The 27,075-nt window shown below is 34.6% G+C and overlaps 3 protein-coding genes across 3 annotated transcripts; all 3 read right to left on the bottom strand.

Moving 5' to 3' along the window:
• Nucleotides 1-3,537: 3,537 nt before the first annotated feature.
• On the bottom strand, nucleotides 3,538-4,958 carry LOC116173830 (zinc finger protein 436-like). The gene is made up of 2 exons (XM_031491541.1): nucleotides 4,787-4,958; nucleotides 3,538-4,734 (listed from the first exon to the last, which is right to left on the bottom strand). Exons 1-2 carry the CDS (start codon nucleotides 4,916-4,918, stop codon nucleotides 3,643-3,645), a joined length of 1,224 nt encoding a protein of 407 aa, XP_031347401.1. The 5' UTR covers nucleotides 4,919-4,958; the 3' UTR covers nucleotides 3,538-3,642.
• A 4,401-nt stretch (nucleotides 4,959-9,359) lies between these two features.
• LOC116174724 lies at nucleotides 9,360-10,432 on the bottom strand. The gene is made up of 3 exons (XM_031492694.1): nucleotides 10,040-10,432; nucleotides 9,890-9,989; nucleotides 9,360-9,839 (listed from the first exon to the last, which is right to left on the bottom strand). The coding sequence occupies exons 1-3, from the start codon at nucleotides 10,330-10,332 to the stop codon at nucleotides 9,657-9,659; spliced, it is 576 nt and encodes a 191-aa protein (XP_031348554.1). The 5' UTR covers nucleotides 10,333-10,432; the 3' UTR covers nucleotides 9,360-9,656.
• Nucleotides 10,433-14,966: 4,534 nt separating this feature from the next.
• On the bottom strand, nucleotides 14,967-15,776 carry LOC116174581 (uncharacterized protein K02A2.6-like). Its single transcript, XM_031492518.1, has one exon. The coding sequence runs from the start codon at nucleotides 15,774-15,776 to the stop codon at nucleotides 14,967-14,969; it is 810 nt and encodes a 269-aa protein (XP_031348378.1).
• Nucleotides 15,777-27,075: the final 11,299 nt, after the last annotated feature.

Here is a 27,075-nt window from a genome sequence, read left to right on the forward strand (position 1 = left end):
ATAGCACCACTTCTTGTTTCTTCTGATTCTACACCCAAAAAGTTATTTGATAGCCATTCGACATTTTCTTTAGTAAATTCATACAATGCTTTAATTAAAGTTACGATCATACGTACTTCTAGGTTTATAATATTTTTTTGAACGCAAATTAAGCACGAACTCAGCCATATACCGGATATAAATTGAGATACTTGATTGTTTGTTAGTTTACCTACGTGTTTGTGTTTTAGTTTTAAACAACATCTATACAGGCAAACCGTTACCTAAAAGTCTCTCTAAAAGTATTCAGACGTTTCAAACGACTGCTTTTCTTTAGCACCCTGTACCTAAATGGCGCCTTTGACTTGGATTTCAAAAAGCCTTGTAAAATTAACAATACTGACGTGATGCTACGAATGATTTAAATTATCATCGCCCTTCTATAGGGTGTTTAAACTGATGGTAAATTTTTATAACTTCAAACCTTAAAAAGTTGATTTTTTCAAATGAAACCTGAAAAAATTTTTTCATCTGTTATGCTTTTCGTTTTCTTTTAGATTTTCTTAAATGGCCACTGATATACATAATTTTCATAGGAGGCCTTGAAATAAACGCGTTACCATATCTGTCAGACAAATGTTTTTATAGTTATAATTGTTAACATTCGTTGTCCATGACAGTTTATATCACTAAATATTAAAAAATCCTATTTACTTTAATGAATAGAAAATTAAATGAAGATGAAATCAAAAGCAGGAAGAGGTCATAATAAACAAGAAAATAAAAAAAACAAACATCAATTGAGGTTTTGTTATACGTATCCACCGTTTTTTTCAATACATTATTAGCCTACTCTGATTAACTCCTCTATCGAATTCCTACTACCTATATTTCATCAAACGCTCTCTTCACCTAACTTCCAGTTCTTCGCGAGAAACAACTGGTGTAAAATAAACTTTGTTTTTTATAAGACCCTATATACATAAAAGCCCAATGGCGTTATATCTGGAAATCTAGAAGACCAATAGCGCGGATCTGTAGACCTAATCTATCCGTCTTCAAAAATGAATGATCCGACGCTCCGTTGGAAAGTTGAAACCAGTAGTTTTCCTCAGGTAATATTTCCCAGCATGGTACAGTGACATCTACTAATATGACTAACGCGTATTTCAAGGCCTCCTAAGAAAATTATTCACATAAGGGCACAATATTAGAAAATCTTAAATAAAACGAAAAACAGAACAGATAGGTATAGGGAATGTAATACTTGATCGATGTAGAATTTTTTTCGATATTTGAAAGTGCAAAAAAATAAAGCAGGTTTAATTTGAAAAACCAACTTTTAAGGTTGGAAATTATTAAGATTTACTATTAGCAGAGCTGGGCATACTTTCAAAAGGTATTTGAATACTAAATAGTAAATACTTTAGATAAATCAAAAGTATATTTGAATACTAAATACTTTTACATCCAGCACAAGCAAATACTAAATACAGATACTTTGAAAGGTATTCAGATACTTTCAAAAATAAGTACCTAATTCAACGACAATTTTTCGAATACTTTCAAAGGCATTCGAATACTTTCAAAAGTAGGTATTCTAAATTCTAATACTATCAAAGGTATTCGAATACTATAAAGAGTATTCAAATACCTACCTGTCACTCAAATACATTACAAATTTCAAATAGTACTAGATAAAAGTCTTAATACTATTTAAAAAATGTCAAGTTATACTTTGTATGGGGGCTACATGGAAAAACAGCGTTTTGTGCGCTGAACGTAGTTCCTTTCCCTGAGGTTAGCTTTTTTTTATATTTCTATTGTTATATACAAATTTAAGGGGAGTAAATGCGTATTATTATTATTATATAGGAGTTACCAGGGCCTTTCTTATATCAGTTATATCCTTAAGAATACGTGTACCAGTTTTCAAAGCGATCGTACATCGTGCATATGACACGTACCTACACCTTTCTAAAATTAATCGTAGCGATTTTGAAACAGATCCTTTTTTGTCCGTCCGTCTGTCCGTGTGCATGATAACATGTTTAGAAACGTGCGATCGCTTTGAAAATAGGTACACATGGTCTTAAGGATATAAGAAAGGTCGCTATTATTTTTAAGTTACGTAGACTATCGGGTCAAAAAGTTTCACTCCAGGATCGTTCGGTATTCAGTTGTATCGGATTTTTATATTTGATTTTATGATCATGGAAATAACTTCCTCTAAACATTTCTAAATAGTTCTCAAATATTTGAATAACTTAAAAGTATTCAAATACTATGCGAAGTATTCGAATACCTACTTCGCAAAGTATTCAAATACCTTGCCAAGTATTCGAATACTTTACGAAGTATTCAAGTACTTTGCAAAGTATTCGAATACTAAATATTTGCGAAAGTATTTGAGTTACAAATACAAATACTGCTTCCATAAAAGTATTTAATTACAAAGTATTTGAATACTAAAAAGTATTTACAAAATCGAATACTGCCCAGCTCTGACTATTAGTAGAAGAGCGATCAAAATCTAAATCATTTTCATGTAGCATCAAGTGAGTATTGTTGATTTTGGAAGACTTTTTGAAATTCAAGTCACCAGAGTCATAGGTAGGTACCTACAGTACAGGACCCTACAGAAAAGCAGTCAAACGTCAAAAATTTTGAAGAACTTGAATACCTTTGATGCTGGGTATAGGTAAATGTGGTATATCAAACGAGGTACATTTTCATGTAGATTTCGAAAATGCAATAAAATACAGGGTGTTCTATTTAAAATAAGAAAGTTTCTATTCATTCGATAGATCATGAAAAACTATGTTGGTATGCAAATTTTTAGATTTAAATTATTAATGGAATACTTTTAGGTAACGATTTGCGTGAAACAGCCTGTATATCATACCATAATGTTAATGTGACTTTGTCAATATCAATGTTATTGATCTCCTGACAGCAAATATATTATTATTACTTGACATTTCAGGAAGTACTGATGAATTCATGTAAAACGCTCTGAAGTTACTCGCCTAGGCGAAAACCTGTTTGTCTTTTTTTTCTATGGAGCCTGATATACGAATGCACTCCTCTTATGATTTTGGATCAGTACCTAACAATGATCTCTCCTGTTGAGGTTGCTTACAGATGTTTTTAGCGCATTTTTGGACAAAAATAAGCTATTATATTCGTTATGGCTGGCTGGCTGTCCGACTGAGATCTCAGCTCTAGCAAATAGCCAGACTTCAAATTTTCCCTAAAAGCTTTCAGATGGAGTGTAGATGTGCGTGCTCTAGTCTATTTTGAGTTAGATTCTTGTGAGATCGATAATTTTAAACTTTGCTAATGAAATACTGATCTGAATTACCAAAAATGCGCTTTTTCATCACGCATAGGCTGATTTACAACTTGTTTATTTTCATAGTCGAGTTATTTCACTAATATTAAGAGGCTTTGTAGAATCAGTGCAAAATAAGAGGAACACATTTTCAGATAGAAAGGGTCAATACGTTTATCCATATGGTTTTTCTTTTTAATGCTGGAAGAAACAAAACGCCAACACATTTTTAATTGTTTTTATTTAAATTACCACTAAACAAATAATTGCAATAAATACTTAACAATGTAAAAAAGCAATCCATATCAATCCCTACCCCTACAAAATTCTTAATTGCAATTCGGACTCATTTTCAATTGATCGCAATCACTATTACTTTTATGTATTGCCATATGTTTTTGTAAGCTAGCATTCAGGGGAAAGGCCTCACCGCAAGTGTCACAAATGTAGGGCTTTTCACCCGTGTGGGTTCGCATATGTACATGCAAGTGGGTGGACTGTGTAAATCGCCTATGACAAACTGTACATTCGTGATTTCTTATACCTAAGTGAGTACGCATATGCCGCTGCACGCCATTGGAGAAAGGAAAGTTTTTGCCGCACACCGTACACAGGAATGGGGTTTTTTTAGTTTTTTCTCCAGGTGCTCGCTCATGAGAGCGACTGTGTCGTTTCAATGAGGAAATTCGTTGAAATGTTTTTTCGCAATAGGAGCAGGTGTAGTTGCGTTCGCCGGTATGTGAGGTCAAGTGCTCTCGCAGATGGTAGGATTGTTTGAAGCTCTTTGCGCAGTACGGACAAATGTGCTTCTTAACATTCGTGTGTACACGAGTGATGTGTTTTTGTAATTTCCACCTTTTGTTAAAAACTGTCGCACAATGATAGCACTCGTATGTAATGTCATCTTCTAGTACTGCCAACTCCCTCTTTACCCGTACTCGCCGACGTTTCACTTTTATTTCTTTGGCTGATTTATACCCACCATTATACTTCGAGCAATCGTGGTGCTCAGAGTCAGCCACAATGTTACATTTACTACACTCAAATTTGTTTATCAGATCTGCAATTGTAAACTGTGAATTGTGAATGTCATCTACTTGTGCAGCACTTTCACTTTTCAATTCTAAGAAATACGCTGCCTCGTTGCTAGGCAGTTCGGGAGCCTTGTTTTTGTCAGTCTCCCTCAAGTCGTTTAAATCTACAGGATCGTTAACGATAAGGCACTGTGAGCCAAAAAATTGTCTATGAACAGCTATTTTGTATAAGACATCGGTCGGGTCTCCCTCATAAACAGTGGGTAATAGGTCATTCTTCCTTTTATTTAAGATGTCCTGCGACAGCAAAACTGTGGCTCTAAATTTGTACGAAACACGTAGCTGTTTAACACATTCAGAGCAGAGTAATTTAGAGTTATGTTCGTCCTAAAAGCGAAGGATGAAACAAAGGTATAACAAATTCGCCTCGAACACTCACCAAATGGGACGAAACGCACATTTGCAGCTTGTACAGAAACGTTCTGCTATCAAAGTCTAAGGCTGTAACATCAATTAATTCGTCATCCTTTATTTCCAGGCAAGTGTAACACATTTTTAGTGTTCCCAGCATATTTGTTTTATTTATTTATTAATTTTAGGTTATAAATATGTATCGGGAATCAGGAATGCCAACTATTGATTTAGTGCTACGCGCTTGCGCATTTTGATTCGAAGTTTGAAAACTGTTACGCGCGCAATATTAACTTTGGCGTCACTTCTGTTCTGCTATTTTTCACTCTAGTAAACAAGGATTAATAATTGTGCCAGTGCCAGTAGGCTGTAATGTGAATTAAATAATAATTCCAACTTGGTGAAGAAGGTATACAGAAGAAGGATGGAATAACAACAACCAATATTTGTTTATACGACTAATATACAGCCTATTATACAATGTGTCCTAGGAAGGACGCACCATAGGGAAACGGCAATGTATTTTTTCGCGAAGGATCCACGAGGCCTTTGAAATGAGCGTTTAACGTACTACTCCAATGTCTTTCTAGCATCAAGCAAGCGCAATAACGTACGTAAAGCGCGGTTTAGACGCTACGATCTTGGCTTCGATAAATCGTAACGATCTGATTGTCCAATTTATCGTTCAATAAATCGAAAGAGTGCGTACTGTTTTCAAGGCGGTAAGGTGCACTTACGCCACTTACCAGCCTAGGGCGGTAAAGGTATCAGAGCAGGTGCTTAGCAACCAAGTTAGTTAGATAGGCAATCGAAAATCACAGTGTCTATCGATTCTTCACACTGAATTTGAATTACTACGGCATAAAATAACAGCTGGTTCTCTTAATGGCAACGATTCAACGAAGATTATAAAGGATGGAGTGTTCCACATAAAATCTTCTGGGCGGATTTAATCTTGTTACTTACCTAATGACTCATTGACACATACAATTTTCATCAACATTACTGCTCTTCCATCCACCGTGCCTTTTTCATCCAATAAAATCTATCCCTTGGTCTGCGAATGTTCTACGGAAATAATATCTGTAGTGGTATTTCTTTGGGTTTGATCAGGGGCGAACTGGCCCGGGGGAGCGGGTGGCGATTGCCACCTGGCCTGTACGTGATAATGGCCCGTTGGAAATTTATAAGTATGTGCTGTATTTAGTTTCTTGCACTATTAATTAGTTATTAACACGTTTCTCTAATTGGGGTTGATGTTAGGTTGTTAAAAAATTAAATGTTGTTTTCGGGGCTCAAAAAAGGCAGTGTATAACCTTCCTTTTTTTACCAAAAATTGACTGCACCAAAATTTCTCGGGAAAACACTTTTTCTTATTAATTTTGGTGCGTAGAATCTAAAACAATTCGTACTTTTTCGATCAGACTTCTCAATCAAAAGTTATGGACTAGAAACCAATTTCGAAAGAAAATTCAAAGGGCTGTAACTTTTGAACTAGTAGCCCAATTTTGGAACTGTTTGAAATTATGGACAGGCCACATTCTATAAGAAATTGTTTTTCCGGGTCGATCTGAGACAATGTTTTTTTCGGAGCTCAAAAAAAGGCAGTATAACCTTCCTTTTTTACCAAAAATCGACTGCACCAAAATTTCTCTGGAAAACACTTTTTCTTATTAATTTTGGTGCGTAGAATCCAAAACAAATCGTACTTTTTCGATCGGACGTCTCAATCAATAGTTTTAATTATCAGCTGCAATTAAAAAAAAACTGTATTGTAATTGATTTCCGAAAAAGGAGTACTTTAAAATAATAATAATAATAATATAATAATATTTAATTGCGTTCTCTGACATAATTACATGTATGGAACTGTCAATAATGGAATATGAAGCCATGAGACAAACAGTTAACTACTACAATTAAATTTACAAATCACAGATTACAAATTAAAGTGTCGCTATGCTTAATTTCTAATATCACATTAAATTTGAGAAATATATGTTGTCATGGGTACTCAGGTATTCATCTATAGAGTAGAAGCATTGTTTCTTTAAGATACTTGACATCGCATTTTAAAATGTTTGATTTGTTATTGATTTTAAATGTTTAGGCAGTGTTGTACAGTTAATGCATGTGATGAACGGACTTCTCCCCATTTGCGTAGTTCTATGTGAAGGTATAAACAAGTTGTTGGCTGATCTTGTTGGGTAATTGCAGATTTCCCCGCACCTATTAAATGAAGCAAAACATGTTTTTGTGGTGCACCGCAGAGCTACCCCCCCCCCCCCCCACCTTCATTACTACACTAATACTTTAATGGCCCGTAATCTATGCAATTCCACCTGGCCCGTAAGTACCCAGTCCGCCCCTGGGTTTGATAATTTGTGTTGGCTAGAGATTTTAAAAGTCCAAGTACCAATTTGGTTTCTTCCAATTTCCTTTGAGGTACGATACTAATAGCAAAGAGTAATAGTCTTGGAGACTGCATATTCTTGGTATGTGAGAGCTATGAGAATGTACAAAACATCTACGAAAAAATAAAAATACACAAGTAAAATTTAGATTAATTTGGAGAGGAAAAAACCCTAGACAGGGCCGGATCTACTTATTTTGCGCCTACGGGACCCTCGAAATCGCCGCCTCTCCCCTCCCAAAACAATTAAAATCATTTTATACCCCAATCAAAATGATATTGTACTCTTTACAGAAAAGTGTGAATGCGATTTTCTTTCTTCTAATTCACTCGGATTGATTTAATTAATAGTAAAAACTTTTTATATTAATTATAAGATTTATAAACTGTTATTTAAATGAAGTTTGCATTACAAACAAATAACTGTTTAATTTTAAGAGAAATGCGGAAGTGCAGTTACTTTGACGCTTTAATTTTAAATTTTTTTGTTTAGTCAGGTTGTCTGCAATGAATAATTGCACTTTCCTTAATTTTCAGAGAAATTACATACTTAAAATACTGAAAATCGTATGCGGTTATAATAATTTTGAACATTATTATAACCTCCACACGCAAAACGTCTTCAGCGGGCTTTGCTATTGCTCCCTTTCTTGAATCTTTTCTTATTCAATCAAATTCAGTTAACGTGTACGTTAATCAGTGCTGCAAGGCGTACCTAATTATTTCTCTGCTCAAACAATTTGGTCATAATAACACATGAAATCAGAATAATTACATTGAAAAGAATTGTAGTGTGAATTGTAGGTGGATAAACAATTCGAATGATATGTAGAAAAAAGAAGTAGAAAATATTTGAAAATTTCCTTTGAAGTAAGAAAATGAAGAGAATGTAAATCGAATGAAAAATTAATTGTAATAAAATTGAAATAAAGGAAAAGGAAACGTTTGGAAATTCGAAAGTAAATGTTCAGAAGAATTCTTACTTTTACAATAGAAATTTGCTACGTGGGACTAATAAAGGCATTGATAAGGCCTTCTTACTTTTTATGTATTTGACATAGACATACGTTATAGGAGCGTCAGGTAAATCGGGCACAAAAGCGGCCGAATTGTTTAGCGAAATATTTCATCAAATTATCGGATTGCTTGGATATTATTGAAAAATGCTTTTGAAGTTAAACCACATTAAAAATTATGTTCTTCTTGTATTAGGTTTCTGAACAATACAAAAAACAGGTAGACTTTGCTCAGTATATGGCGAGGTGAAACCATTGAAAAGTCATATTTTAATACCTGATGATGTTTGATTGTAACCCTACCCCCGTTTATGAAAGTGTGAAATATTACCTACAGACAACGTTTAGGGTGTGTTGGCGGTTTCGTCTGTTAAATGTTAACATCAAACGACTTATAAATCTTTTCGAAGAACGTCGTAAATCAAATTATTGGAGATGGGATATTTTCATTGCTACATTTGTGAGGGAAAAACCAATTAGATTAATTCCCCTAGGATTTACTTTTAAACGCGCAATTTTTGATACCATGCGAAAGGTGATGCACAGAGGTACTGAATGAAACTTACTGGCGTAATCGGAAGTTAATGCCACTTTCTTTTAATTCGCTGTTCGCAAAGCGATAAAGTTATACTAGAGAGAATGGACAGTGTTAACATAAAAATGGAAGTAATTTTTTACATCGCACACACAAACGCGCGAAACATGTCGTTTTTTTATGTTTTAATTTCTTATATTTCGCACAGTAAAAATGTGCGTTTATGATGTTTCGAAAAAGTTCCATTGAAACAAAATTAACTAAGTTTCCAAATGTGTCGTTATATTAGCCGTAAAATTCCATTCAGTTTTAATGTAGTTCAAGTATCCAAGATGAACTGTTAACGATAATACTATATTAGAGCAAACTGTTTGTATTGGACGGGAACTGTGATCAAAGTTTTCACAGATACCACTAGCTAAATCTACCTTACATTTTTGTAGCTTTCAAAGCTTTCAAAGAAAACACTTAAGTAATGCGAATTACAAGGTACTTGTGTTTCACCATATACTACACGGATCAGATGAATCCCCAGAGCCTTTGTCTACGTGTGGTTTTCAACCTTTTCGGCGTTAACTTCTGTTGTTGTTTCCTGTTTATTAAATACTACAGCTAGAGAACTTTTCAACACACCGCGTCATTATAACTTCTTTTATTTGGATGTTTATTCTATAAGCAAGATATGTTTTGCCATTTCTTTTTATCGAAAACATCATCATCGCGCGTTTTAATTTTAACATTAGAAATACAACAGACAGACAACAGCTTATAATATAAAAATGCGTTATTTTCTTATGCGAATAAAATTATATAAAGACACTAATATCATATTTAAAAAAAGTTAAAACCATGCAACCATATGTTTTTTTTTTACGTTTCTTGAGACAATATGCTATGGTTACACCATTACACCTAGGCAGTAGATTACATTTAGTTATATATTAAGCGTAGGTATAGGATCCTTTGCTTTCATGAATCCTGTAACAACACCATTAATAAAGCTTTCAATGATTTCGTGCGTCTGTGAGCTATTTATGACGTTCTTCAAGAACTCGCTTATCTTTCTACTTAGGCTCGTACTTAATTCTTCATTGCCATTAAATCCGGTAATTATCACCTAGAAGACAAAACAGATTACATAAACCCACCTGACATTTTGATATCTACCTGTGCCATTTTAACGGATGTCGTTACTGAAATGGGCAATAGACCCTCGAACAAGTTGTAAACAACTAAAACATTAAGCTTCATGTTTTTCAAGTGGAACCTAAAACCAAACTGCTTAAGCGCATAAATGACCTGAACAATGAATCTCACCTTCCATTACACCTTCCGTAAATGAAAGGTACATTACTTGCGTACGATTTGATATAGCCGGATATTTTTGGTAAACGTAATTCAAAAGTTAAGGTGCTTCTTGGTAAACCGGGATTAATGGATATATCTGTTAAAACGTTCGAAAAACCTTCGATTTTGATCTTCTCTATTGAAACATAAAAGCCGAAGAAGTCGAAAGCGGTTCTTGCATCGATTTGAAATGGATCGTACAACTTCAGAAAATTCAAAAACTTATTGAAGAGTTCTTTATCAACGTTAAGTAGCTCATCCATTACGGAAGCGCAATATTCTCAAAACATACTAAATTTAAAGACACACTGAAGACAAATTCACCTCTTATGTGGAGTACAGCTCAACAACTGATTAGGTATATCAACAATAGTTACTTGACTATGGTACCACGACAAAGTCTATAGGAAGATAAGCGCGATAAATATCGAATTCAATAGGTAATAGATAATATTTTCCTGCACACTTTTAAATAAATGCGATATCAAGCAGAACGCGTTGGCTCTGCGTTTAATTATAACCAAAAATTTCATCATTCTCAAGGAAACAGAGATTTTTCTATCAGTTTGTATAAATATACATGCAAGAAAATCGAGTTGAAAATTCAATAATCTCTCGTATCATACGTGAACCTGCATGAAGAGTTTTTTGTACAACTAGAGAAGAAAGTTGAGTTTTTCAACTCGAGTACAAAACGCTGGACGATTAAATTTTTGCTAGGCAGTTATCAAATAAAACCCCCTCATATTTAATTAAAAAAACATTTTCTATACATTGTTTTAGGTGGGGTCATTTAATTATGTTGGGCCCTTGTGCAAATAAATTTGATATGATCAAAATCCGACTTTCTATGAAAAGCGTGGGAAGCAGATACCTAATCAAAACTGTGACTGCTTCAATTTTTTTTAAATCTGCAGTTAAAACCTTACATTTTGTAAAAGTTTTGGTGTTAAATTACGAGTGACAAGTCAAAGAATTGCGCTCAGAACTCCCAATTATACAGCTTCTGAACTTCAATTTGTATGTCGAGTTTTAAAATGTTTAAAAAAAAGTTTCAATGCGGTTCTCCCAGGAATTCATTGAGAATCAGTTGAAATGATTTCGAGTGCGTTTTGTACACGCTAATTTTCTAATTACTTTTGCGGAATGGTATAAATCGTGTACACCTAAAGTGGTTTATACTTTCCGTTTGGATAAAAGAAAAACAGCGAAGTAAAATAATCACGCTAAAAAGTTTACTCCTAGGTTTACTCTGTGTTTCTCTAGAACGCAGTTTAAAAAGCCACCGTTGAAATAGCCTCAATTTGTTAAACTATACCCAAAGAAACTGTTGCAGACTGCGTTCACATTTTGCAGATTTGTTTTATGGACAGTTACCGTAAAATATTAATTACTGTTTGTCTACCTACCGATCCTTCGTTATAGCTATAGGGAAAATGAATTTACAAATACTAAGATATATGTGATCACAATTATAAGGAAAAACTTATACAGTTACACACCGGAATATCCAACGGCAGAAGCTCCAAATTATCTGTTAATTTATAAAAAAAGTTTAATTTGAAATGAGAAAAAATAACCAGAGGACGGCCTACGTTCATCAACATTTTACCTAATTGACTTTAGTGAGCAAAGTTTCAACAAGTGGTGTGGTACGTGTGAAAGTTCTAATCCTCCCTTATCTGTAAATTTTCGCCTACATTCATTCACAAACGTATGCAAATTTTGTAACTATGCTAGTGCCGTGTCAATATATTTCAATATGCAGTCTAATTACCAAATACGTGCACAGAAGTTCTATTTAGAAGTAGTACCTAAACCTTATACCTAAGTTCTAAGTAGCTTTTCCATCTGTCCGTTACATTTTGTATTAATATACATAGGTTCCCTAAGGCAGATACGTAATACGAGTTCGTGCATGTTATTTCAAGTGTGTAGTAATGTAAAATGACCATATCAATATTATGGAAGTTAGCTAGAAGTTTGCATTTTTACAGAGGTGTGAGATTTTCCCATGTCCTATTTATGTTATGATCCTTTTTATTTTCGAATTCTTCAGTTAGTATAGGCCATGAAAACAAACACTTATCCAGCTATGAATTGTTTCTCTTTCTATGGCCTTATTGCCTATACGGTTTAAATAGACATATAATATTATACAACGAGCATAGAATGTAGTCTATTAATCACGAGAACGAAGTTTACGGAACGACACTAAAGGCGAGTGGAGTAAATATTTCGAGTGATTTTGCCATTTTATATGCGAGTTTTATACTATACTTTGTTCACGACTGCAGGTCTTTCAGTATAACAGTACCAAGAGTTGAACGTCATCGATAGAAGAACACATCATGCAATTTAGAACAAGTATTTAGTTATCTTTACTGGTAGAAGTATGTGTTTTTGTATATATACTCTTTCCAACCTCACTTTCATTTTATATTCATTTTCAACAGTCAATAAAAAGACCAATAATCTAGTATATTTTTAAATATCTACATTTTCATGGAAAATTAATGTGCCCCTCAGCATATAATATACTGTCCAATGACTTGAGTTTATATTTCTGAGCTAATTCGGTAAAATAAACTAGCAGTACCGATTCTGATGAAAATATTACCTATTTTTCAGCTTTCAATATTGTAAATGCCTCATATTCCATCACATAAAACTTACGAGATATTTCTGGAAGCAAGTTTGCTGCGACTACATCCGCTGCTAGTCGAATTTCGGGTGGAGTTAACGTAATATCGTCTTCTTTAAACGTAGAAAGCAACGAGTCAATTTCGACTTGCACGCGGCAACTGACAAATTATTTGTAATTTTGATAGATCACAGATCATGTCCTTCTAGATGATGAATTTAATAATTAGCCAATGAGAACCCTTGCTTTGGGTGAATAATGTAACATTATACACGTTAAAAGTGTTTATAATGTAATTTCATTGATTAATGTACCCTATTACAAAAGTCGTTCAAATTGAATAATCTGTATATGAGAGGGTAGTCGCGAACAAAATTAGTTATACATAAAAGTCAGGAAAATGACACATTACTAGCGAGGAAATGTTAAAGTACGAGGCCCACTTGGGGTCGAGTTATTTCCGAGTCAAGTAGTGTCATTTTACTGACGAGTTTGGTTTAAGTTTTACCAGAAATCTTGTTTTAATTAGAACTTTTGATTAATGTCACTCTGTCAGTAATGCAGTGTGACATGTGCGGTCGGTAAAGTGACAGATTTAATTAATACTTTTAGATCTTCTTTATTTTCTGCAAACATGAGTGTCATGAGTAAACCGAATGGAGATACTCTTCTTCTTTCAATATTTAGGCCCTTATCACCTTTCCAACACTCTGAAGTCATGTACTCAGCGTAAATATTAAATAGTGTCGATGATAAAGCCCTGCCTCACGCCCTTACAAAGTTCAAACCAATCCGTTCTGGTTCCACCTTTTATCCTTCCAATCTACACGTTTTTCTTTTAAAATGTCCATCAATTTTTCCCAAAGAACACAATCAAATGCCTTTACCAGGTCAACGAAACACCAACTCAGAGTCCTTCATTTTTTCATATATCTTTCACCTGTTTATTTTTACACATCCAATCACATCTCTTGCTCCCATCCCTCTTCTAAATCCGAATTGCTCTTCTGCCACATTTTCTTCCATTGTCCTCTCTAGCTTTCTATTTAACACTCAACAATATTTTCGCTGCATGCCCTAACCAGGCTGAGTGTTCTATGTTCATCACACTTTTTTGTTTCTTTCTTTTCACTTTTCAGCCAAAGGTAACATCAGAGTCCTCAGAAAATCTTCAGGCCATTCCCCTGATTTGTATAAAACATTAGATAGAGATGTTACTTGCTTCATTCCTTCTTCCTGCGGACCCCATAATATCTACTGGAATTCCATTTACCCCCGTAGCTTTACCTGATTTAGTAACTTTCATTGTTTTTTCTACTGCGGTAAACATATAATGCTGGCTCCCATATGGCCACAACAGACTGTTTCTTCTGTTTCCAGTTCCAATTGACTTGATTTTCATGTGTTTGAGATCTACCATACCTATACTCTTTCCATTGACTTAGAATTTTTCTCTCTTCTTTCAGTACTTTTCCATTCCCATTTTTGTTTCTTTGCAGAACTCAACCACATACGCACGCATCTATCATTTCTCTTTCCAAGTCCATATTTAATCTTTTTGGCCATTTACATGGATAAGATAAGTCACAAGGTATATCAACAAACAAATAATAAGATTAATAACAAACAATTAATGATAAAATTATCACAGTATATTCTTTTTAGTTGACTCAATTTCTTGATCGCAGTCCGATTTTCTAAATATGTACTAACAAAGATCACAAGACAACTTAGAAGTTAAGTATTCACTAATTTCATAATAATTTTTACAAAGAAGATACTTTTTTTATTTTCGCTTGAAAATAGAGAATGTTATAGCGGTTTTTATTTCAAGTTGAAGTTTGTTTAATATTGTTACTCCAAGGATGTAGACATTGCTTTTGTTTATGTTTATTCTGCCGGAAGGTATTCTATGTTGTTCACATATTCTAGCGCCAACCACGTTCCCATCGTTTCCATTTCCCGCCACTGCATTCCAATCGCCCATTGCGATCTCACAACAACCACCTCCTTTTTCCTCGCGCGGTTATACTTTCTATCCTTGGGTATACTTCTTTTACTTTCTCTCATCCTCATGGTCATTGGTTGTATTGTATTTGTAGGAATTAAACGGTTAAAGGAAATTGTATGACAAGACAAGTTTTATTTATATTGAAGTTATTTTTTAAATTGTTTATATACACATGCTATTTTTTAAATTAAATTATAAAATCGCATAAGTTCCGAATGTAAACACAACAACTCCTCCCCAACTTATAAATTTAAACGATCCGGAGGACGACGTACGCGGTTAGAACGGCGTAGCTGCGGTAAAGTATTCTCTTCATTTGTAGGTACACTGGCCGTTATGTCCAACGTAGGTGTATTTATTTCTGGATCAGGTAAAGTTTCGGGTAAGGTTGTAACATCAGAATGATTGTTAGAGGGGTCATAAGGAATATCATCATTTTGAGGAGAGTCTCGCGGAGTAGCATCCCCAAGGACCCCAACTCTGCGTAACTGATCAACGTGTCTCTTCCAAACATTACCATTATCAAGCTTAACATGATAGTGTAATTTCCCTAACTTTTTATCAACATTTCCAAATTTCCATTTGATATCGTTTGCATAGTTTCTTACAGCAACTCTGTCATTAATTTGGAAATCTCGAACTGGTATATTATTACGAATTGCAGTAGCATTTTTATTTAAATCGGGTTTAATTAAATCCAATCGGGATGTAATTTCACGTCCGAACATTAACATTGAAGGTGATTGTTTGGTAATACTATGAGACATTTTGCGATATTGTAAAAGTAATCTACATAATTCTTTTTCAACATCAGAACTATTACCGTTAATTGCGCGTAATGATTGCTTTAATGTTTGAACATATCGTTCTGCCAACCCATTTGTCGCAGGATGGTATGGCGCACTTAAACTATGTTTAATTCCGTTTTGTTTAAGAAAACTTTCAAAAGCGTAAGATACAAAATTCCTGCCATTATCACTCACCAGTACACGTGGTATGCCAAAACGACTAAATATTTCACGGCATATTTTTATGGTTGTATTGGCAGTCATATCTTTTGTAACATAAACTTCGGGCCATCGTGAATACGCATCAACTAAAATAAAATAATAATGACCATAAAATGGACCTGCATAGTCGACATGTACACGATGAAATGGTTTATTTACACTTTCTCATGAATGTACTGGTACTACTGTAGATGTATGCTTAATTTTATTGCAATTCTTTACTAACGTTTCAATATCGTTGTCTATATCAGGCCACCAGCAATAACTACGGGCTAAACCTTTCATTTTGTAAATACCAAAATGTGCAGAGTGTAACTCGTCTAAAATTTGTTTTTGTAAAATTTTAGGTATTATTACTCTTTGACCTCGCAAAATACATTCTTGTTGTATGGTGAATTCTTTTTGATCAATATTGAAACGTAGTTTACTTACTACAGTCCTGTTCCTTTGGAAATTGCAGAAAATTTTAGATTCCATCAACGCAAACAGCACGAGGGCGAAGGTATTCAGGAATTCTACACTGCTTTGCAGAAGTTAGCAATTCATTGCAACTTTGGAGATTACCAAAAGAAGGCTCTGAGAAACCAATTCGTGTTTGGCATGCGGAGTGAGAAAATACAAAATAGACTTCTTGAAACAAAGGACCTTACAATGGACAAAGCAATAGAAATTGCTGTTGGAATTGAACTTTCAGCTAGAGACACCGCACAATTACACAGAGGAGTTGTACACTTGAATCACTAACATTTCCCTTGGAACAGCGTTAAGCTTTAGAGTTTAGAGCCATAACTCTATCACAGCCATAAATTACTTTGGTTTTACACCTGAAATGTTCCTTGCTGACAATGAATCCTATACTCTTTTTTTACCACTGTAAATTAACTTTTCATCATCACAATTTTCCTGTCCTTTGCCTTCCACCCTGTTTCACTTACTCCAATCAAATCCAGTCTGTTTTTAATTATTTCTAAACGTAGATTTTCAAGCTTTTCCTCCTTTAGCAGATTTCTCCCATACTCAATTACCCTTTTCATTCTCCTCAATGCACTCTTCAGAAACTGTTCGCACCGGAGATCCGAGTTGGGGACTATTTTAACTCCGGAAACTGTAATAGGTACCCGATGAATCCATATTTCTCTTCATCTTTCTCTGGCACTTCTCAAAGGATACCGTTAGGTCTTTAATGGAGTGGTTTCCTCTGGCCTTCGCCATTCTGAACCCGTTGATTCCGAATAATTAGTGCGCCTTTGGAGTGATTTCTCATTTCATGGACAACAGAGTGTCCCGAACCTCCCCATCTGCCAGTAGCGCACGTGAGAATCGACTTTTATTGTCATAGATATAAAAGTGCTAAGTGTGCCGTGGTAAATCGCTTGGAAAGGTATAGATTAGTTAGACGAAAACAATAGTTTGAATAACCGACGGACGGACATGGAAAATAATTGAAGTAAAACGTCACATTTATGATGACACGCGCTGAATAATAAATAATGGAGGTTTCAGCAAAAATATCTTTCCTATTCAACTGTATCTCCCTTGTTAGTAGCTCTGCATAACGCGATTATCTGAATTTAATTAAACGTTAAACTGATAGTAATAACATCGACTATTGCTGCTCTTACCTATTTTACAAACAGTCTCGAGGGGAAATAACTTTACAAATATGTTGATTTAAGTAAACTTGTGATCAACTTAACAAACACCGAAACCAAACGTAGCCTGCTTTATCTATGAAAATCAATAATTCAACATCATTTTAAAGAAAACGAGTACAACATTCTCACTCCACGTTTGAATAGATCTATTTACTTCAAATAAAAAATCTGCAGTTAAAACTTATTACAATTGATAAAAAAGTTGGTTCTCAGCACAAATCATCTTGGATGTGATTAGCCAACCTTTAACAAATCGTAAACATAGCGCAAGGTGATTTCTGAGTGTGTTAGATGGACGGGGATGAAGGTTAAATTTCCAAAAAAGAAAACCGTCAATAGTTAGAATCTGCTAAAATTTAATATCAAGAGGAACGGACTACCTGCATTCAGGCCTTAAATGCTAACATGGAAGGTTTCCATCTCATATCTATAGAGTTAGTGTTGTGGACTCTCCAGTATGTGACTGTGGTTTTGATATGGGCGACTCGAACCATATTTTTAGCGCATTTTTGATTCTTAAAAAGCAGTTTCAATAACTGTCGATAACGGAATATCGTAGAACTTTCGGGCTTTCCGCATTATATTTGTACTATCGTGTTATTCCTGCATACCGATCTGTCAAATCACACAAAACGGCCGTTTGTCCGTTCGGTCGGGCGGATTTTAAATCGACCGATATCTAGATCCTAGGGATCCCGTATATAGCCTTCGGGATTACAGCAAGTTCGTACTGAAGCGTTGAGTGAAAAGTAATTCACTCAACGACTGAAGGTAATTGCAGTAGTTAATTTATGAATTTCATTAAAAGATCGCCGTTTATGTATCGATCTGTATCTCGGCAACGGAACATTGTAGAACCTTAAGGCGCGATGCTCTTCTCTCCAAAGCATAGCTACGACTGAAAATGGACATAGAGTAAATATATATTAATTACTCTATGAAATGGATGAGTGACCGAACAGAACGAGTCCCCTCCAACTCCAATGTTCCTCTCCTCAGTACAGCGAATGTAGTCGCCGTTCAAAACTGCACCCTTTGTTGTTCGGGCCCTGTATATGGAAATGAAAAAATTCCGGAAGAAATAGAAGAAACAGAAAGAATACAAAGAACAAATCATGGATATAAAAACAGGAAATCCAAATAGAGGACTGGAAACAACACTTCATTAAGGTTACAAGGAAAGCGGGGGAAAGAGGACGTGATAGAAGAGATAGAAAGAGAGGGCGAAGTAGACGAGAAATCAAGAGAAGAAATTGAGCAGTAATTAAAGAAATTGAAGAAAGGGAAGTCGGAAGGGAAGGATGATATAGGAAATGAGGATCTAAAGGCAGCTTTTGACAGAGTGGAACGGGAAAACGTATGGGATGGAAATGGGAAAAATAGACAAGAAGCTAAAGGGCTGAATCAAGGAAAAGAAGGAAGAATGAAAGGAGCCTGAAATGGTTCTGGACATTAAAGGACCGAGACAAAGATTCCCACTTAGGCCAACATTATTTTAATTTCTACGAGATACAACATGAAAGAAATATTAAGATATAGGGTCAAAGTGGAGGGATCGTATTGGGAAGAAGGGAGATATGGTCCCTGGCATACGCGGACGACACAATAATATTGACAACAGAGGTAGAACAAATGAGGGAAATGCTGAGAAGAAAGGAGAGATATTGGAGAAGAAAGGGAGTGGAGTTAGCTGTCGCCGGCAAGTCGAAGATGATAGGAGTTACTGTAATGAACATTATTTGAAATTGTTCAGAATTTGCCTATAAGTTTTCGCCTCGAACGAATTATGCAGTAAAATATTAACAACCTTAATTATTTCGACCCATCAAACTGGGAAAAAAATACAAAAATCGATGCGCGAGCCGCGAGGTGCTTTTCTGTTGTATGTAACGTAATGCAAATTTATTTTTCATTTTTATAGCCTAACCACCTTGTCCACATAACAAATTCACTCAGTATAATGTAAACCAAAGTTCAAATGACAAAAGAACGACTAAAAAACGCCATTATTACTCCGAATAGCTCAATTCGCTCAACAGTCTCATCTACCATCAAGAATTGTATTTTTATTCCGAATACACCTTTCATTACAAAAACATAATTAAACTTTCTCCGTTACAAAATTTCCTAATTTCTTAATCACACTTACAGTTCTCTCGAGGGCCCTATAAATTCAATTTGTACGCGTTTGGTCCGCAAAATATTCGAATCAGCCCGAAGTAACTATTTCGCTTCCATTCTGTCCGATAAAGTAAAACTGGCCAATTTCGTCAGAAGTTACGTCAATCTGATAACGAAATTTAAATTTACAGTTTCAGTTCGCCTCGATGCGCTCGTTATAAAGAGAGTAACGCCCTTTTATCATATATTTTGGGAAACCATAATACTCCCACGGCACTGATTTGTTCTCGTAAGTCTGCGGGGAATTGTTTTTATATAGGAAAGTGGGTTGGAAGGTAATACAAATTGCATCATTAGGTTTCAAGCTAAATGACGGAGAAGTATGTCTAATTACTATAGCTTAATAAATGTTGTGAAGTACATATCTTCATTAATCTAGGTGGCACATCATATGTGCTACAGCAAACTATATGTAATGTGCGTATTTTATATCAGTGAATGTCTCTTAACCGCAAAACTCGGCAATTAAGCACACTTCAAAGGAATAATTATATTCAAAGCCATTGTCGAGTTTTAATTGCCACAATACCTACTTTTAGAACGTGGTTGGTTGTTACCATTGTCGCCTTTAATAAAGAGGGTTGCTTCCTGTGGAACGCTCTTCCTGTGGTAGACATTTTTGGTTTTTTCAACCAGGAAAGCCAGTTAGGTACTTTCTAGCAGTTTAAAGTTGAACCCTTTTGTTTTAATGTAAACCGCTGAACGACAACCACAAAAATATTTCTCATCAATTCACACCGGCGACAATATCCGGTTCAAAAGCACGCGTAATCGAAAATCTGACATAATTAACCGATAGTGCTCATTGACATGTAAATCTGTGTTTGATGTTAGGGTATATTTTCTATCACCTGTGGTAATAACATGCACTGTATACTTAGAATCTATCAAAAAGTTGGCATTCATCAGTGACGCGCCGACCATAGAAAATGTTGCTTATTAGGTCTTGCTTTTAATCATTTCTGTTCTTCAAATACTTACTAACACAATAATATATTAAGAGACAAGTGTATAATCAAGTCTTTAAAAAAACACGCGCAACGAGTTTAATGGCGCGAAGCGGAGTGCCTTTAAACGTTGCAAGTGATTTAAAGACCAATTATACACGTGTTTCTTATAGTATTTTTTTTTAATTATACCTGCAATATAATTTAAAAATAAGGGAAATACAATTAAATCATATTGACGTTATACTCGAATACATGTCTAATTAAGTGGGCTGTGTGTTCGTAGTTCCATGATTGCCATGGAAATGTCACTTGACGTTTGATAAAAATCACAATCTTTGTTAATAAAACGATTTCTCTTGAAAAAGATAATATACCGTCCACTAAATGGCTTGCAAAATCTAAAGAAACGTTGGTAAGTGTCAAATCCAAATCCAGAAAAGCCTATTATAAATAATATGAAAAGTTGTTTTCGTGGATGAATAGGAAGTTACTTACGATCAAATTTTTAAATGCATGGATAATTATTATTATCCCTCTCTTGTTTTGGGCCCTCAACAGGCATGCCGCCCAATTACAGAGTGACCCGCATAATGCTGTCAAAGGTATTTAAATTTAGCCTTTAGTGCATTTATTGAAAACTTCAATGTTGCGATTAAAAAGTGACATAGATTTGGCAGCATACCCTAAATTACGCGCGTTCTTCAAAGCTTCAAACAAAAGATAGATACAAGCCAAAGAAATGATCTGAATTTACAAAAAGCGACCTAAGAAATTTTTTTATTTCAGTCCCAGATGACAGTTTCAAAAGTCATACTTAAGTATCAACACTTGTGCTTTAAAGGCCTAATTTCGCACGCATTTGAGTATTTAAAACGGAGATTGTGATTCAATTATAATAAAAAATAAATTGCAGCAATCTTTCGGAGACTTCAGTTCCAAGCAAAATCTTTCCATTGGAAGATGACATACAGGGTGCCCATTATGTATGGAATATAGTATATATCTCGGTAAATATCCAATGTATAAAAAAATTTTCTATATGAAAGGTTTTAACATTTTTTTCAAATAATAAGGCAGCATTCAGTTGTTTTTATTTCGGAAAACAAATGAGTAACGAAAAACAATTGAATTTTTTATATAAATAAAATATAAAATGGTAACAAACGTACACATAGATTTATCTAAGCTGCAGTATTTGCCGGTTAGGCAACTTTTTTTATTATATGGAATATTTTTTTCTCTTATTGATAATATGGTCTAATAAAGTCATTATTATTATTAAAGAGTGCAACGTTATTTTTTCATAACCGTTAAGCATTGCTTTCTTTACTTGTACTGCTGTCTTATTATATTATGGAAATTTATGTTAAAAAGTAATTGTTTTTCTATAACATTCTTTCAAGCCTTATTTCAAGCTTTGTATGCCATTTGTGTCCTCAATTTATTACAAAATTGTCAATAAGATTGTAAGTAACACATTCTCGCATTTATAAGCGCGCATTTTCTCGCAACGTTCTGGATGTCCTGCGAGTGAGATCCAAGTTCGACGATTTCACGCAAAAAGCTGTAACTTACACCCTATCATTCATAACTACTGCGTCAGTATTTCATTTGACCATTTAATTAAGTAGGCATATCTTAAAGGGACAGGCGTCGGGACGTGACGACCCCATCGCCCATCATCTTTATTTGGTGATGCAACCAGTCACAAGGCTGCTTGTTGAGAGCTACCCAAAGACTGTAGGGAGTAGAACAACCTCAATGTAAAAGATCGAGAATTTGAACAGTGTTTAGGTCAATCTAGAAATTGTTGACATATAACACTAGTCGCAAATCTATTTATTTAGCGCATTTTTGAAAAAAAATACGCTATTATATTCGTTATCTCTGGCTGGCCGGCTGTCCGGGTGAGATCTCAGCAACTACAATAGCTAGAGACTTCAAATTTTCACTAAAAACTTTCTGCTATAGTGTAGATATGCAGGCTCTAGTCTATTTTGAGTTACATTACTTGTGAGATAGATAATTTAAGAAAATAATTGCGATATGGTTTTCGGAGGTGCTATAATTTTACCGTTAGATAGCGCTGCCACTATAAAAACTTAGTTATAACTCTCGCCAGGAAAGATTGCCGGTCACAGAACACTTGATCCCGATCTACAATCTCTTAATTTCGTAAGGTGCTAGCGACTTCCGGGACAGTATCGTGTCAATGTTGAACGAAAAGACTTTTTGTTCAACATTAGCACGATCCTATTCCAGAAGTCGCTCGCATCTTAATAAAAACAAAGATTGTAAATCGACACAAGGTGTGCTGTGACCGGCAATCTTTCCTGGCGAGACTTGTGATTTGTTTTACAAAATAAAGACGTACCCTCAATTGAAATTAAATAAAATTAATTATTTAACGCAGCCAAAATTACTCGTGAGATCGATAATTTTAAACTTCGCTAATAAAATACTGACCTGTATTACCAAAAATGCACTTTAATCATGCATATGCTGATTTACAACTTTTTTGATATACTGTGTGGCCATTATGTATAGAATATAGTATATATATCGGTAAATTTCGAATGTACACAACATTTTTCTATATGAAAGTTGTTTAACATTTTATTTCCCATAATAAGACAGCATTCAGTTGTTTTATTTCAGAAAACAAATGAGTAGGTAACGAAAAACGGATCGGATTTAAATCAATTTTCGAATTATTTTTATTATGCGTAGAATTTGACACGGAATTCGAAAATTGATTATAAAAATATCTACTGTTCCATTTAAAAAATTAACTTTGGTATCAAAACCTACGTTTTGACGTACCCTGTTTATTTTCTCCAATAAAAAATTATACGAAGAATTTTTAGAAATAGTTGTTTACTTATTAAGGCCCAATTAACCGCGTGCGTATACAAATCGAGAAAACGCTTTTAATAATTAGGATGAAAAACAATTTAGAAACTTGTGTGGAAGAAATTGTAAATTCGGTACTCTTTTAGTGCTAATTTTATTAAAAAAAAGCGAAAACGGTCGCTGCTTTCATAATTTGTTTATTAAATTAGTATGGGGAAGGTTTTGTGTCTTTTTGGTATTCAACGACGCTAACTTTTTAGAAATTGTGGACAATTCTAGTCAGGAGAAACTATTCAACACTCTAATCTTATAACAAAGAAATTATTGCATTTTTAATGAATTTCTAGCGTGTTCATAATTTTGCGATGTTAGTCCATCTGTCCGTTCGCACGATATTTGGAAAACGAATGGACCGATTACGATCCAATTTTGCATCACATTTGTAGATCGAAGTTCGTGAATTGGAAATGTAGGCGAAAAAATTCGCAACAATTCGTGGGTTTGATCGCATAGTTGAATAAACTAAATTTTTATGACTAATTATTCTAGTTATTATTTTAAATGTATTCCGCTTCCGCAAAAAATATGTCGTCTTCTGCATCACTGCTGAAAAGCTTTTGGGCAGAAGGCGTATGCGCAGATGTCCGGGTTGTATCTGTGCTGGCTGCTGACTACAGCAAAATTTTCTTAGGTTTCATATGAATAAGAACTTCGGATCGTTCTGCCGATGAATCGGTTAAAATTCCAAAAGTATATCCGACCAAGTTTCAAGTAGGTCAGTCAACTAAACAGTCATGATACTACCGTCTCTATAAGGATTATTAAAGCAATAATTACTGATATGGAAACTGTTTCCCGGATCTGGAGTGGGGCCAAGTTTTGTACAGGAAAATAATTTTTAATAATTAAAATGATGAGCTAGCTGTGTTAAATATTACAATAAAGAATTTTAAGAAGATTTTCGTATTCAACGTCCGGTTACCAAGGAAAGTGTCAATGCCAAATTTGTTTTAAAGTTTTTGGGTCCTTCTTAAAAAGATTTCTTCCAGGAGACTGTCTAAAAATTCTAGTTTTTCTACATTGGGGTTTGCCTTTGCAAGATACTGAAACTTTAATAATCGAAGGAATGCTATGCGATCCAATATTTTAGGCGCTTTAGTATAACTATTCCCCCCTCGATTCCCCTATAAAGAAAATATTTTCTGTTACGTATCAATTAGCGGAATTAAAAAAGCAAAATGATGTAAACGGGAGCCAAGTTCGTTCTGATTCAGCTTTGGTGTCTATAATAGAGACACCTACTATAATTAGTATTGAGAATTGAGATGAATTAGTATTAACTATTCATTGAAATTGTTAACTGGCACTAAATTTTCTATTAATGCTGTCAGTTGCTCAATGGCAGTGGGCCACGAAAAGGCTCGCACAACATTTTAGAATTTAAGGGTGCAGAAAACGATGATTGCTTTTACCTCTTTATCATATTTTGCAACCAATTTGTATTCATATTGGAGAACGCCATGAAAGCCATACACAATCCTTTGAATTGGAAAATGGTATGGATCTTAAATCGGGATAACATCGCTCGAATAACAACGACTGATTTAACGTTTTAAAATCTTCAATTTTCTTTCTGCCGACTTACGTTATTACTGCTAAATTTGAAAATCGATCACTGCTACCTTTCAGCAATATTTTATAATCTGCTTTAAAGCTGTGCAGAGCAATTATGTTTCTCTATTATCCGCGACTTTTATGAGTCGTAAGAAAGAGGGAAGTGCCGCGCGATTTAACGAAATAATTAATTCATCTAATTGAATTGCAGGACTTAATTGTAGTGCAGCCAACATATTCGTATCTGCATATACCATTCAATTAGATACCTTAATCGGTTCCCTTGTATAATTGGCACTTCATCTCATACACCCGACCCATAATTGGATAATTTTCATCAACTAATATCGCATTGATCGTTAACCTTTATCAAAACTAAGCCAAAGTGTTAACTAAATTAAATTTCGTAGCAGTTCTTACGCCAAGCAATTGAACATGGAATTACAGCATATACGCGCGATTCGCCCGCAATGTAAAGCCTAATAAATCAAAAATTCAACAACATAATCCGAATTTCAATTTATGTGTAGCGATGGCCATAGGCATAATTCCGATTTGCGCTGCTGTGTAATCAGATGAAATGAATAAACCAAAAATTGTAAAGATCGCACGCGGAGTGTGGGCTTTGTGACCGCGCGACGATACAAATTTAATTATTTCTGCACTGGATGTAGATAGGCCGAAATAAAATACCGGTAATCTTTGTGTGGATGCGATTCAATTAGCCGAAATTGTTAATTAAGATATTTTATGACAGGTTTACGTGGCCAGGATAAAGAAAGCTTTCGCGTACGCCTTTTACTCGAGTATCTAAAGCATTTAGATTGGAATAAAATCGAATTCTTGTTGTGTGTTACCTACTCTTTATTAAGAGTTTCCATGGAGTGTAAGACATTGTGGTCCACTTGCTTTGAATGTACTTTTAATTACGTGCAATTAATACACTTCCGTAAACTGTAAATTTCCTAACTCGAAATTGCTAATATTGCGCAAGCAATTTATGGACTTACGTACGTGACGAGCACTCATAATTTTTTCAATGTTTTATTTTAATTACTCGCATTATACGTTTATATTAAAACACTGCCAATCACTGTTGTTATGAACGTACGTGAAATTTAAATTAAAAATTTCAAAAGCTTTATCTCATATATGAAAGCCGCAAAATTACATTTATGCCATGCTCCTTTAGACACGATTAAATCTTTGTCGCGCTTTGGGAGCGTAAAAATTACCCAATTGCTTCCTGTATCGTTAAACATTTAAATTCGGGAGACTCAACCTGGAACCCGCATTATTTGGACAATGAGAAAAAATGGCACAATTTCTCAAATCAAATTCCAACGAGCGAATGTGACAGGCAATTTATGTTTCAGGCTTACGTTTGAAAGTAAACTTCGTAAGGAACCTTTTATATGCATTAAACGGAAGTACTTTCGTAATAAATGTTAATTGAAAATACAAGTGTTTCATACTATTAGCACTTAAAACTGATCTCAAGGGGAAAAGACAAGCAAATAATTCTTTGCAAAATTCTGCTCGGATGCGATAAAAGTTTTCCGTGTTAAAATAAAATGGAAACATATTCATGAATTTTGCAAAGTAAATTTTTAGAAAAAGTTTAGGAAAATTATCCGTTAACACACTCCATTACATTACATTTAGTTAGTTCAACTTTATTTAATATTCATCGGAAATCTCGCGATAATGGCAAGCTCAGTGTTTGACATACGAGAAATTTGCTTCTATTTACATGGGTAACATTTGCGAGAGTGTGCTTAACACTTGGATGGATTACCATTTTGTGTGTCGCTGAAAAACCGCATGCCAAAAGGAAATACTATATCAGGCTGTAGGAAACAAAGATACTTTAGGAACAAATAAATGTTAATACCTACTTTCCTGTTTTTAGCTTCGCTGTTCTGAATTCTGCCTATTTACTTAACAAACGCTACTAAAAAAGTTGGTAGGTAATAACTTAGTTAACAATTTAAATTAGAGAATTATGAACAAATTCCTAATTGCAAATTTTCAAACAAGATTAGCCGAATTGTAGAGAAAATTTTGTTCTCGCTCTTTAGCTGAATG

This window comes from Photinus pyralis, unplaced genomic scaffold, assembly GCF_008802855.1.
Source record: "Photinus pyralis isolate 1611_PpyrPB1 unplaced genomic scaffold, Ppyr1.3 Ppyr1.4_LG6, whole genome shotgun sequence".
NCBI classification, from domain to species: Eukaryota; Metazoa; Arthropoda; class Insecta; order Coleoptera; family Lampyridae; genus Photinus; species Photinus pyralis.

Excerpts from the sequence above, each read along its gene's own strand:
- LOC116173830 (XM_031491541.1), bottom strand. The coding sequence starts at position 4,918 with ATGCTGGGAACACTAAAAATGTGTTACACTTGCCTGGAAATAAAGGAT. Across the intron at positions 4,735-4,786 it reads TGTGCGTTTCGTCCCATTTG|GACGAACATAACTCTAAATT; the intron begins GTGAGTGTTCGA and ends CTTCGCTTTTAG.
- LOC116174724 (XM_031492694.1), bottom strand. The coding sequence starts at position 10,332 with ATGGATGAGCTACTTAACGTTGATAAAGAACTCTTCAATAAGTTTTTG. Across the intron at positions 9,990-10,039 it reads TACGGAAGGTGTAATGGAAG|GTTCCACTTGAAAAACATGA; the intron begins GTGAGATTCATT and ends GTTTGGTTTTAG. Across the intron at positions 9,840-9,889 it reads CATCCGTTAAAATGGCACAG|GTGATAATTACCGGATTTAA; the intron begins GTAGATATCAAA and ends TTTGTCTTCTAG.
- LOC116174581 (XM_031492518.1), bottom strand. The coding sequence starts at position 15,776 with ATGACTGCCAATACAACCATAAAAATATGCCGTGAAATATTTAGTCGT.